General features: G+C 37.6%; 1 protein-coding gene across 1 annotated transcript in view; it reads right to left on the bottom strand.

Moving 5' to 3' along the window:
- Gdi2 (GDP dissociation inhibitor 2) overlaps window positions 1–14,084 on the bottom strand; it is a 31,229-nt gene that overhangs the window by 1,702 nt on the left and 15,443 nt on the right. The window contains exons 4-8 of the mRNA XM_021659260.2: window positions 11,510–11,644; window positions 10,056–10,254; window positions 9,494–9,625; window positions 4,518–4,617; window positions 1,962–2,133 (exon numbers count right to left, since the gene is read on the bottom strand). Coding sequence (XP_021514935.1) covers window positions 1,962–2,133; window positions 4,518–4,617; window positions 9,494–9,625; window positions 10,056–10,254; window positions 11,510–11,644 — 738 coding nt within the window. The remainder of the gene's footprint in view (window positions 1–1,961; window positions 2,134–4,517; window positions 4,618–9,493; window positions 9,626–10,055; window positions 10,255–11,509; window positions 11,645–14,084) is intronic.

Genomic DNA, 14,084 nt, shown 5'->3' with positions numbered 1-14,084 from the left:
TGCTGCAACCCTTTAATACATTTTCCTAATGTTTTGGTGACTCCCAACCACAAAATTATTTTTGTTGTTACTACATAACTAATTTTTGCACTATTACGAATATAATGCAAAAATATCTGTCAGCCCTGTGAAAGGGCCCTTCAACCCTCAAAGGGGTCACGACCCACATGTTGAGAACCACTCCAACAGAAAGAAGTCAGTCACTGTGGGCACCTCTTTGAAGAACATAAGTTTATGCCCGAGACCCTAGCTTGCTGTCTTTACTTTCCTAGTTCCCATAGGTAAGCAGACTTTGTTGCCACATACTCCCACTGCCATGATACTCTGCCTTCCTTCAACACAAGTGACTCAACTGACCACACTGAAAACATGAGGCAAAAATCTATCCTCCTCCAGGGTGGTTTTCCCCACTGAAAAAGCTCACTAAAACCTTAAGAGACTGAGGATATATGTAGCTGTGAACTGCTAAACCTGGAGATGAACTCTGCAGGGCTCAAATCAAATCTAAATAATCATTAACTAGATGTGGTGGTCTACATAATGAGTTCAAGGCCAAACAGACACACACACAGAGGAAAAAAAAAAAAAAAAAAAAAAAAAAAACAGGGTGATTTTCTGCCACTCTAGAGCCTGCATCATTTAGAAAGGTTTTGAACAGCTAAAGGGATTTCCTGATTGACTGACTGACTGGTTGGTTTCTCTGTACAGCCCTGGCTGTCCTGGAACTTGCTCTGTTGATCAATCTAGCTTTGAACTCAGAGATCCACCTGCCTCTGCCTCCCAAGTGGGTTTAAAGTGCTTACCACCTGGCCCAAGTACTGATTTCCTCATTTACTTATTGAAAAATTAATACTTACCAATTACCATAACTATTTTGTGTAGAGATAAGCTAATACAATTCACAACACTAGATTCAATGAATTTACCACTATTCTAAGTAAAATTTCAAATGTAGAAATAATTTTTGAAATTTTAAAGGTCTAAGAACATGCTTGAGAATCACTCAAAAAACGTGTATAGTTTTTGTTTTACAGAAAATGTTCTGTAGTGTGGTTTCTGTAAGAGAAAAAAAAATCACATCAAAAACTCCTTAGTGAAATCTGATGTGTGGTTGCTTCCAACCAAAATATACACACCTTGTGTTGAAAAATCACTGCTTGTATCAAAACTGGAATTGAAATTTTAGATAAAGTCCTGACTTGAATCAAAGAAACATTCTTTTTTAGCACATTGCGAAAACAAATATAATCATTAAAACCACAATGACACAGAATTAGCTAAAACAGTGATATCAGTTGAACTAACAAATGAAAGGTGGAAGCTTGAAGATATGAACCCAAGGTCCAAGGCAATGAATACAAGGCTGAGATCACCTCAGTGCACTGTCTCCAAAAGGACCACATCTGGCTTTCCAGGTCTGCTTTCCATACAAAAGTCCTACTTTGTGGGTCCTTCTTTTTCCCCACCCTTTATCCCCAATTTCACCCCCTAACACTAAATAGGAGAGAAACTAAGAAACAAAATAGAAAAACCCTGGAATCTAATTTCTTTCCTTTTGTTTATTCTTTGACTACTACTAGCAAACCAAAAACAACCTCCCTAAATGACCAACAACCATCCACCTCGCCTATTGGAGCCCTAGTATTTATATACCCTCTTAAAAAGTTGCCAGAATTCCACAATGGCAGAATCTATCCGCAACTGGCAAAACTATGCCTCCACTGGAACACAAGGCAACCATGGTCAGCTGCTGTGGACAGGCCAAAGCTGACCCATATCCCTATACCTGGGATTACAACAAAAGCACATTCTTATAATACTTTCATGATTTAAAAAAAAAGAAATTCCAAAATTTTCAGTACTAAAAGTCTCTTTACTATGGAGTAAAGGCAGGAATCTTGGTGAAAACACTACGAAAGGTAACAAATTTCTACCCTTATCTGCTGCTGTTTGAAACTCACCTGACTTGCGGTTGACTTGGTTCTGTGGAATGATGATCTGGCAAGAGTTGGCATCATTGGTATTCTTGATAGGGTGGCTAAGGATACAGATCACTCTGATTACTTGGCCCACTTTTTCAACCCGATCCTTTACATAGCTGGGATCACAGATGAGCTGCTTACAGCGAGCAATCTATAGGACAAACCATTTAAAGGGTCATTATAAAGAAGTCATGGGAGGCGGGCGTGGTGAGGCACGCCTATAATCCCAGCACTCAGGGAGACAGAGGCAGGCAGATCTCTCTGAGTTCCAGACCAGCCTGGTCTACAAATCCAGGACAGCAAGGCTACACAGAGAACCCCTGTCTCAAAAAACAAAAATTAAAACAAAAAACATGACGTGAATAAATGAGAGAAAAAAAAAAAGATATGGAAACATGGCAATATGTCCCAAATTCATGTATTGGAAGGTTAAGCAGCTCTCTAAATCAAGCCTAAAATGTATATTGAATCCAAAAGACTATGTGATAACTAAAACAATCTTGAAAAAAGAACATAGAAGGTACCCTAACAGACCACAGCAGTCAATACAGTGTGGTACCTGCTACTGGCAGAAAGACAGATATGGAGGTCAAAGGAACAGAGAAGTCAGAAATAAAGTCATAATTTCAAGTGATTTTGGACAAACCAATTACGGGATAAAGAAAATCTTAAAAACTTGTGGATCCCAGCTGAAATTTCATCACTTATATGCAAAAGTAGAATCAAAACTTTGAGGGCAACTTGCTTAAAGTTTTGGTCATCCAGGGCTACCGGCATGACACTATCAAAAACACAGAAAAAAACCATTGTGCTGGTAAAACTGTATCCATGTGTTAAAGAAAAAAAGTTAAAACCTACCTAAAACCATATAAAAAGAACTAAAATTAGCCTGTGTGGTGGCACATGATTGTAATCCCAGCACTCAGGGAGGCAGAGGCAGGCAGATCTCTGTGAGTTCGAGGACAGCCTGGTTACACAGAGTTCGAGATAGCCAAGGTTACACAGGAAAATCCTGTCTTGAAAAAACAAAGAATCCAAATTATAAAAATTCTTAAGAAAAAAAGACATGCCCAGGCAGTGGTGGCATAAGCTTTTAATCCCGACATGCAGAAGGCAGAGAGGCAGGCAGATCTCTGAATTTGAGTCAGCCTGGTCTATAGAGTAAGTTCCAGAATAGCCAGGACTACACAGAGAAACCCTGTCTCGAAAAAACAAAATAAAACGATGTAAGGAAAAAGCTTCATAATAATAGTAATTTTTTAATACACTGAAGACTCATAAATTGGACTATGAGAAGTTATAATTTGTATGTAGATATTAAACTTTTAATTTGATTAAAAGGAAAGAAAACATACAATGACAAGAAATGTTTGCAAATAATGTGATAAGGGATTAATAGGCAAAGCATATCAAGAACTGCTAAAATTTTGCAATTTAAAAGAAGACCTGAATCAAAAATGGGCAAAGAGACAGTGGCACCATGTCTTTAATCCCAGTATTCAGGAGGCAGCAGCAAGTGGATCTCTTGAGTTTGAGGCTAGCCTGATCTACAGAGCAAATTCCAGGACAGCCAGAGCTATACAAAGAAACTCTGTCTCAAACAAACAGAATTTGAATTGACAATACTCCAGAGAAGCTTTACAAATGGCCAAGTAGCACATCATACAGTGATGTGTAAATCATAACCACAGGACCCCTACTAGGATGGCCATTACCAAAACAGAAAGTGATAGCAGGATATGGATACTCCTCGTGAGAATGTAAAATAGTATGGCTGATGTCATACTACGGCAATTTCTAAAAAAATAAAATTATTTTTCAATCCAGCAACTTAACCTCTAAACAAAACAACTGAAGGCAAGGTCTTGAAAATAATTATTTTTCAAAAGAATGCTACTAGGAGCATCACTCAAAGTGATCACTCTACTTGGGGAAAAGTAATTTATAATATTCGGTGTTTACAGTGGTTTAAAAACAAAACAGTGTTTTGGGCTGTGCCTACAAAGTCTTAAGGCCCTAGATTCTACCCAAAGCACCACCAAGAAAATCTTCAAACTACCAACAACTGTATTTATTATCTTTATAACTTAATAAGTTCATAATTATTTAACTACAGGTAACCATTTAAACTAGCTTTGCTAACAGTCAATCTAAGTTTTCCTTGGGCAACTGTAAGGTATTCAGAAGTAACTCAAATCCTGGCTCTATTATGACTTCAAGAGATTGCTGTCAGACTGTCATATGTCCTAGCAGAAGATAAACAATCAGTATATGGTATAGCACTCTAAACAGATGATGCCATCATCTTAAGGATTAGATGTACAACAGCCACTTCTGTTTCCTATGAAAACCCTGAAGCTTCCTGAAAGAACACAGCTGTATGAAGGGAAAAAGAAAAGGAAGGAGGGAGAAACAAAAACTGTAATAAAAAACTTTAAACAATCAGAGTGTGTCTAAGTGTGTGTATACTAGATGTAATATCAGTGTCCACAAAACATTATTTAGCAGACAGCACATTTTCGTCACAATACTTACCTCTCCTTCAGATTTTACGCCAACTACTTTTCCATTTTGCACAATGATTTCTTCAATTGGCTTATTCAACATGTAGGTACCTCCATAAATAGCACTTAACCTAAAAAATTTTTTATCAATTATAATTCACAAATTATATGAATTGTTAAAATATCCCTTCTTAAATCTAAATGAATTATAGTAATTATAGTAATTAAAGGCACTGGACCACAAATAAGACATGAAAGTATGAGAGAGGAGGAAAGAGATTGCATATTCATTAACTATCTTAAGGTTTACAAACTGACCTTGAACTTTAAAACCAATGCAATGCATTTCTCACTATGCTACATCTGTAGATAGCTCTCTAGAGAAGCAGAAGAGGAGAGAAGATAGACAGAAGCTGGCTAGAAAGATGGATAGCAGGAGAAATGTCTTTAGAAATTGTCTCATGGCATGATGTACAGTCAGTGAGCAGTATATCCAGGAAAGCCGGAAGTCCTAAGAACCACTGATAGTATAGAGTGGGTGAGGTCACGAGTCTAAGTCTCAGAATCTGAAGACACTATGTCCTAGATAATTTTATGTCAACCAGACACAAGCCAGAGTCATCTGAGGGATCCTTAATTGTCGCAAAGCCTCCGTAAGAGGTAGCTGTAAGGCATTTTCTTAATTAGTGATTTATCAGGGAGGGCCCAGCCCATGGTGGGTGGTACTATCCCTGGGCTGTAGTCCTTGGTTCTACAAGACAGCAGGATGAGCAAAGCCAAGAGAGCAAGCCAGTAAGCAGCATCTCTTCACGGCCTCTTCATCAACTCCTGCCCTATTTGAGTTCCCGTCCTAACTTCTTTGATGATGAACAGCAATATGCAAGTATTGCTGTTAGACTGTCATATGTCCTAGCAGAAGGACATATGACATATGAACACCCCTCCCCCCAAAAGTACATGAAAGTATGAGGGAGGGGGTAGTCCAGTATAAACAGAAATGAAACTATATCAATTATTTAAAAAATGGATGAATCTGGAAATCATGTTAAGCAAAATAGATTTAAATAACATTTTCCCTAAAATACACGACTTAGATCTGAATAAGTATATATTTATAAATTAATAAATATATATATACACACATGTACATGTATGACATAGAAGCAGAAGGGGGTCTATATAGAGGAAGAAGACTGAAAGGTTGAGGAAAGAACAAGGGAAACTAATGGGAGGCAGAGTAAAATGCCTCATTCTTTGGTTTCATATGAAAAATAAAGATTTAACTACACACAAAAAAGGAAATGGTAGAAATCTTGCCTAACATACAGTTAGCCCTGGGATCAATTTCCAGTATTACATAGAAAAAGGAGGCAGAAGGAGTGATGGGAATTTTCCCCCCAACATAGGGTCTCTCTGTGTAGCCTTGGCTGTCCTGAACTTGCTTTGTAGACCAGGCTAGCCTCAAACTCACAGAGATCCACTTGCCTCCGCCTCCCAGAGGGCTGGGATTATAGGTGCGTGGCACTGTGCCTGGCTAGTAATGGGATTTATGACAAATAAACATATATCACCCAAAATGAGAAAGAAAAAAAAATTGTAAAAGAGCCTCATTAACGCAGGAAACAGCGCAACACTAAGGATCTAACATACAAGAGACTGGTGCTCCAATGAGGAGGAAAACATGAACAAATAGCTCAAGAAATAATGACCTAAGATTCTGAATTTGTCTCTTTTAAAAGTAATCCAAATATCCAAACAAGATGACTATTAGAAACTGAAGAAAATCCTGAAAGCTGGATCACTGACAGAAGAAAAAATACCTTACAATACCCAAAGACAGAATTCTTGGGATCAGGGACAACCACCTTCTCATTCAAGCCAAAACCAGCAATAGGGGATGCTAGTTGCTATGTACTAAATGAAAATAAGCTAGAAACAGCCAAGTCCTCCAAAATGAAGTAAAAATATTTTCAAATAAACAAGAGATAGTACGGGATGTAGATTAGCTATGTGCCACCACACCCAGCTCAAAAATTCAATTCTATGTGATTCAGCAGATTAACAGCATTCAAAAGAAACCTGCTGCCAGGTGGTGGTTCACTCCTTTAATCCTGTCACTCAGGATTAAAGGTAGAGGCAGGTGGATCTCTGTGACAGGACAGCTAAGGCTGTTAGAAAGAAACCCTGTCTCAAAAAACCAAAAAATGAAATCCTGCATGAAAAACTCATTGTCAACTGAAATTGTGAAATTATCAAACTATGATGAGAAGAGAATTTCATGTCGCAAAACTATTCACCACGAAACTATTCATCAAACAACTATTTTGGAAAAAAAAAGAAAGCATTTAATAAAAATACTTTATTTTCTTTCTTTCTTTCCCTCTCTTCTCTCCTTCTTCCTTGCTTCTTTCTTTATTTCTTTTCTTTCTTTCAAGACAGGGTTTCTCTGTGTAGTCTTGGCAGTACTGGACTCACTTTGTAGACCAGGCTGGTCTCACAGAGATACGCCTGCCTCACCGCCCTGAGTGCTGAGATCACAGGCCTGGGCCACCATGCCTAGTTTAGTATTCTTTCGAAGACAGGAAACAAGACAATGTTCCTGCCAGTTTAACATTTTTCCTAGTCCTAGCCAGTGCAATGAAAGCAAATGTGGAAAGGGGACACAACACATACAAATTTTAAAGGAAAAATCTAATCTCCCTCTACTCACACCTGACCCAGCTGTGTCCATGAAAAATTCTGCTAAGTCTATCAAAACAACTGAACTAGTAAAACTTATAAGCACAGCAAGCTCAACATACAAAAATTAATTGTACATTATATACGTTAAAGCAAACACCTTCAAAATAAAGAACTAACAACAGTATCAAGATAAAATACTTGCCGAGTACAGTGACACACACCTGTAAACCCATCACTCGAGGAGGTAGAGACAGAGAGATCTCTGAGTTCAAGAGCAGCCTGGTCTACAAAGTGAATCCAAGGATAGCCAAGGCTACACAGAGAAACCCTGTCTCAAAAATAAAATTAAATTAAAACAGATAAAATACTTTTAAATAAGTCTGAACAAAGTGAAACAAACATATTAAGGAGACAAAACCTAAAGAGGTGTGGATCAGGACTCAGCATTAGTAAGTACAATGGAAATGTCTCACAAACTGACCTACAGACAACTCAAGTCCACTAAAACCTACCAAGTGACTCTAGAATTTGCCAACCTCATTCCAAGAGACAATCAGTAACCTACAACAGCTACGATAAATTCTGAAGATATGCACCACCTGACGTTTAAGAATTAATTACAAAATTATAATAAGCAGGGCAATGTGGGAAAGGCACGGGAAAAATAGAACTTGAACAAAAATCAGCCTCCAAACTAGTCCTAAATATGTCATGGCTAACTCATTTCACTACAAAGGCACTAAGACCATGGGGAAAACACACATATGCAAGGGCACACGTGCATGCACACTTATCTGTACACACACACACACACACACACAGGTACACACACATATATGCAGCTAGACAACTAGATACCATAGATTGGGGTATCCCTACTTATGCATCAACATTATTTCAAGGGGAATTATAATATAATTAACATAATAATAGAGCCGTGACAATTAATTTCTCTTTGTGTACTAAGGCTAAGCAAGTATGTCATAATTCCCAAAATGCATTAAACACAGGTAAAATAAATCTGACATATTGGATTTTATAGAATTTAAAACTTCTTCTAAGAGACAAACCACCAACTGGTAACAATTCATAATAACATTAGGTCTGACCAGATACATCAAGATGACCCACAAATCAAAAACAACCCAAATCTTTACAACTATGCAAAAGACAATCACAGCACAAAATTATAAACAGCTCATGAAAAGGTGGTAAATAATAATTTTCTAGACAAGCAAATTCAAGCTATAACGAGGGCCAGTGAGATAACTCAGATAACTCAGCTGCCTCTGCGGGGAAAAACTGTTTGCAGGCAAGCCTGATGACCAGGTCTGATCCCTTAAGCCCACATGGTGGAAGGAGAGATCAGAGTCTAGCAAGCTGTCTTCTGCTCCATAGAGAAGATGTATGTGCACACACACAAGCATTAACTTTTCTCTTTTGAAACTAAAAGATAAAATTATAATGATATGATATATCCCACCCACTTAGGTGTTGTAACATAGGTCCAATCTCCACTACTGGAAAAAAAGTATATTAAAAATAAAGATAAAACGAGGAGCAGCAGCACATGCCTTTAATCCCAGAATCTGATAGACGGATGAAGGTACATCTCTAAGAGCTCAAACCCACCTTGGACCACAAACTAAGTTCCATGACAGCCAGAGCTACATAGAGAGACTTTGTCTCAAAACACCAAAAAGTAAATAAATAACCAAACCAACAAAATGATAAAAACACTTGCTATACCTAACATCCAAATTCAATCCACAGGACCCAGTCAGTAGGAAAGAACTGACATCCATCCACATATACATGAGTACACATACATAAACAATAAATGTAATAAAAAAGTCAATAAACAGTACCAAGTAAGTATGGAATAGAACTCTCATTACTGAGTGTATAAAAATGGCACAAATGCTCAGAAGAACAGCAGTTTATTACTTTTAAAAGTATACGTTCAACATTAGTCAGCAATATCATATGTACACAAAACTGTCTCATAATACCTTCATTCATAATAGCCCCAAACTGGAAATCTAGACATCCCACCAAAGAATGTGGTACAGCCATGCAATTGACATAATACCATGGCTCTCAGTGTAGTGGATCCTCAGCCCATGCACCAACCTAAAGGGAGCTCATAACACAGTTAAGCAAAAAAACAAAAAAAAAAAAAAAAAAGAAGGCAGAGGTGAATGAGCACAGACTATCTTTTTCTATGGGAGGGGACTAATTATGATATACAGCAACAGCAACTTTGCCAGGGAAGGAAAACTAGGATCCACAGGGCTACAGCTAATGGATAAAACAGGAACTTACCTTGCAAATCCTTGTGGCAGTTCTCCCAGGCCATAGAGTGGGTAAAGGTACGGGCTTTTACCATATCTTGCCAAAGATTCACTGTAAAGCTTAATTCTATTGATGGTTTCACAACACGGCTGATCTAAGTAGCTGGGAAAAAGTAAACAAACATCAGAAAAAAAGAGCGTTTCTTTCTTATTAATTTTAAACTTTTTCTGAAGTAATTTCTAACAAATAAATACCCTCTAATTTTTCTTAAAATACTCTAACACTAATTTGCAACTAATTTTCACAGGGCCAGACAGCAACACACAAGTCCTAAGTCTCACAATTGGAAAATGGAAGATTCAGGTGAGAGTTTCAAGGAAAAAAAAAAAAAAAAGAAAAAAAAAATCTAAAACCCACAACTTTCTGACTGGAATCCTCAAGTGTTGTTGATACTCTAATATATGTCTATAACATACTATAGAAACCTCAAAGCTGCCTAAATCCACTTAGTAAAAAGGACCTCCTATCACTGCTAGCAAATATTTCACAGCCTTTGCCAAGCCAATCCGATAAAAATCATTGGCCTACTTACTCATCTGTTCTGTACAATGCAAGAGAATGGCCAGTAAAGTCTATAACATCTTGGCCCAAATCAAACTTCTTATATACTTCTCTCATGGAGGTCTTCTTAGGATCAACACCTTCAAAAGTTCTAGGATCTTTTTCATCAAAGTTGGCAACATAAACTAGAAACTTCCTGAAGCGGCGTTTCTCAAACAGTCCCATTAAACCTGAAAAAATATTTTTTCAAAAAGTACACACTCAGAATAGGATACTGAGGAAAAAAAAAATATGAGAGGACACTTTAAACATGGATGTCATGATTCAAAAAGTACAATTTATATAACATGGAATCTAGAGAACAGCGTTTCCAGGGACAACACTTTAAAACAGTTTATTAATAAAATATGCAATTTCACAATACAACTTCAGGTAACTAGAACATATTTACAGAGAAGTAGGATTCTGTATCTTATTAGGCACAAAATAAATACAACTTTGAAAAAAATTGCTCCAAAGGCATCTATACCAAAGTTCTTCCTCTAACAATGCTAATCTGTATCTCAGCCAGCTCCCAAAATTATGAATGTTGTTCATTTCCCTCTTCTGAATGCCTCAACATACTCTTAGACCTAATGGGAAGAGACCAAGACACCAGGGAAGAATTAGCCACAACTTAATTTAGATGTGACTTCACTGGAGGTCACTTACTTTATGAAATCATAAACGATCAGTGCACTGCTCTACATACTTGTTTAAAAACACAGCTATAAGCAGGGCTGGAGAGATGCCTCGGCAGTTAGGAGCACTTGCTGCTCTTGCAAAGGATCCAGGTTCAGTTCCCAGCGTCCGCATGGTGTCTCACAACCATTTGTAACTCTAGTCCCATAGGGATCTAACGCCTCCTTCTAGCCCCTATGGGCACTAGACATGCATGTGGTGCACACACACATATATGGGCAAATAACCACACAAAATAAAAATAAAATATCTTTAACAAAACACACTGGCTGTGGTGACACATAGCTTTAATATCAACACTTAAATTTAAAGGCAGGTGGATCTCTGCGAATTCCTGATCTAGTTCTAGGGCAGCCAGAGCTACAGAGTAAAACCTTGTCTAAAATATAATTAATAATTTTTAAAAAGGTATGGTATGAGCATGTGTACACACACACAAACACACGGGGCAGGGGGAAGCTGCTGGGGTGAGCTCTATGCAAACTCTGAGCTCTATGAGTCAATGCTCCTACTAATACTAATAACATAGAACCGGTATTAAGATAAAGATGAGAACACCAGCTTCATATCCTTTCCCCTCCTCTCCTACACTGAACAGAACATTAAACTGATGTGTGTCTAAGTGCCTAAAACAGTGTCTGGCAGATACTCAATAACTGTTTGTTGATGAAATAAATGGATTTCTGAGATTCCTTTTCACCATAAAATCTCATCATTCTCATAAATAAAATGAGAATTACTTACTAGATGCCAGGGCTTCTGCTTCAGTGGAAGGAACCTTGTAGATTTTTCCTCCCTTATAGACAAAACTCCCTTCAATCACTTTGAAATCCATATAGCGAGTGACCTCTGTGTAAAGCAGCATCTTCACCAACTGACCTAGAAAAGTCACAAAACAAAAGCTGTCACTCAAGCCTTACTACCATTAAAAATGAGCAGGAGTTCAGCAACTGTTAACAGAGTGGTGGGCTAGAATACACGCCTTACGCACATGTTTAAACTCAGTGTTACAACTTGTAGTCTAGTGAATCTCATCGACTTGGATGTCCAAAGGCCATGAAATATTTGCTAGCAGTGATAAGAGATCTGTTTTACTGCATGAATTCAGGCAACTTTACAGTTCTATTCTGAATCAGACATAGACAATTCCAAGTATTTCATTTTCTAAGTCAACTTTATGTTTATTAGAGAATATCAACTTCAGCAGAGTAAGGACTGCAATTAAGAATATCATCCATCTATACGCCTAAGGAGGCTCACATGCCAAGTCAGCAAACCCTGTGAGACCAAAACCATTTTAAAGTTGATGTGAAAGGATAAATACAACACAGTGGTCACATCTTTCCTTTAAGTTAGGGCTGGGGACATAACTCAGTTGAAGAATCTAGCATGTATGACACCCTGTATTCAAACTCCAAAACTAAAAACAAAATATTTAAGAAATAAAGTATTAGGAGATACTCATGCAGCAGAGATTATATACACTGAAATTTTCTATCCACATGCCCCAATATTAAGACTCATGATTTAAGAATTGAATATAGGGGCCAGAGAGATGACTCAATGATGCTCTTTCAGAGGTCCTGAGTTCAATTCCCAGCAACCACATGGTTGCAATGGATTCTGCAATGGAATCTGATTGCCTCTTCTGGTGTGCATAAAAACGAAGCACTCATATACATAAAATAAATAAATAAATCTTAAAAAAAAATAATTGAATATAGCTGGACATGGAACAGCAATTGGAGGACTGAGGAAGAAGACCCAGTGTTCTATACCACCTGGGCTACACAGAAGACCATGTTGCAAACCATGACAAAGTATAAGAATTCAATAGGATAAAAATTCAAATCAACACGGAAAAAAAATAAGTGGACTAAATGCCAACTGACAGGCCTCTTTAAAGGTAACTTTTCAAACAAGATAAAAGGTGAACTTCATATAAAAGATTCATGTATTTATATGGTAAAACAAGCAAACTTACATGGCAATAAAGTGACACTATAAAAAAACAAATAAACCTGATATTCTTATAATCTTGTGGTAAAAAGAAAATAGTAACCAAGCAGTGGTAGCTCACACCTTTAAGACCAGCGCTTGGGAGGCCAAGGCAGGTGTTGGTTTTTTTGTTTGTTTGTTTGTTTTGTTTTGTTTTTTAACAAGACACTGGCTATCCTTGAACTTAGAGAAATCCACCTGCCTCTGCCTCCCAGAGTGCTGGGATTACATGTGTACAGCACCACTCCTGGCTAAGTTTTCCTGTTTAGTGTTGAGTCGGTCTACAGAGTGAGTTCCAGGATAGTCAAGGCTATACAGAGAAACCCTGTCTCGACAAATAAACAAACAAAAACAGTAAGCATATTAAGTACAGAGAGCATCACAATCAAAAACAAAATGGAAAAGACCAGTGACCATTTTGTACAGAAAACACACAGAGGAGCTGTACAGCAATGTCAGACTTAGAGGATTGTTCTTGTCTTCAGAGGGGCAATAACCTGTAAAGAGCTCATTGCAAGGCAAATACAACTTAATACAAATATGCCAAGCACAACTGGCCAACTCACCAACAATCAACTGGAAAGCTTAGCTGGAAGAGGTGGCTCAATGCTGTAATCTCAGCACTCTGGGAGGCAGAGGCAGGCGGATCTCTGTAAGTTCGAGGCCAGCCTGGTCTACAAAGCGAGACCAGGACACACAAGGCTACACAGAGAAACTCAGCCTCAAAAAAAGGGGGGGAAAAAAAAACAGGAAAGCTGCTAAATTAAATAAAACTATCCCACCCTCTAAATAGAGAAATTTATTTTAAAAAAACTAAACTTTACTTTTCGATGACAAAATGGCAGAAGCAAAAATTAACACTACCCAAAGGTACTGGGCAAAATCCAAATGTAGCAATAAATAGGAAAGGTCTTCTGAAAAGGATTCACAATTCTCTAATATACAATGGTATCTATAATCGGCTCTTACACATTCCTTCCCTCCTTCCTCTCTATCACACCCCCTACATAACCACTATAATACATAGGCTGAAAACTACATGTTAACTGAGATACATACACACAACACATACATATATATATGTGTTATGTGTATGTGTATATGTGTGTGTGTGTGTATGTCGTATAATCAAAATGTTAGGCATAATTAAATCTAAATGGTGGTTCAATCCCTAGCACTGCTGAATAAAATCTGGACACTGAGATTCTAACTATGTAAATTTTGTTTCATTTCTGCTTACTGTTAATGTTACCTGGATTACACAAACTTGTTGACAATTTACCCCAGAAGAATTCCATTATTATATAAACTTAAAAGACTA

Source organism: Meriones unguiculatus, chromosome 19, assembly GCF_030254825.1.
Source record: "Meriones unguiculatus strain TT.TT164.6M chromosome 19, Bangor_MerUng_6.1, whole genome shotgun sequence".
NCBI lineage: Eukaryota > Metazoa > Chordata > Mammalia > Rodentia > Muridae > Meriones > Meriones unguiculatus.
Note: the sequence above shows the minus strand (reverse complement) of the source record. Positions and strands in the feature narration are given on the sequence as shown.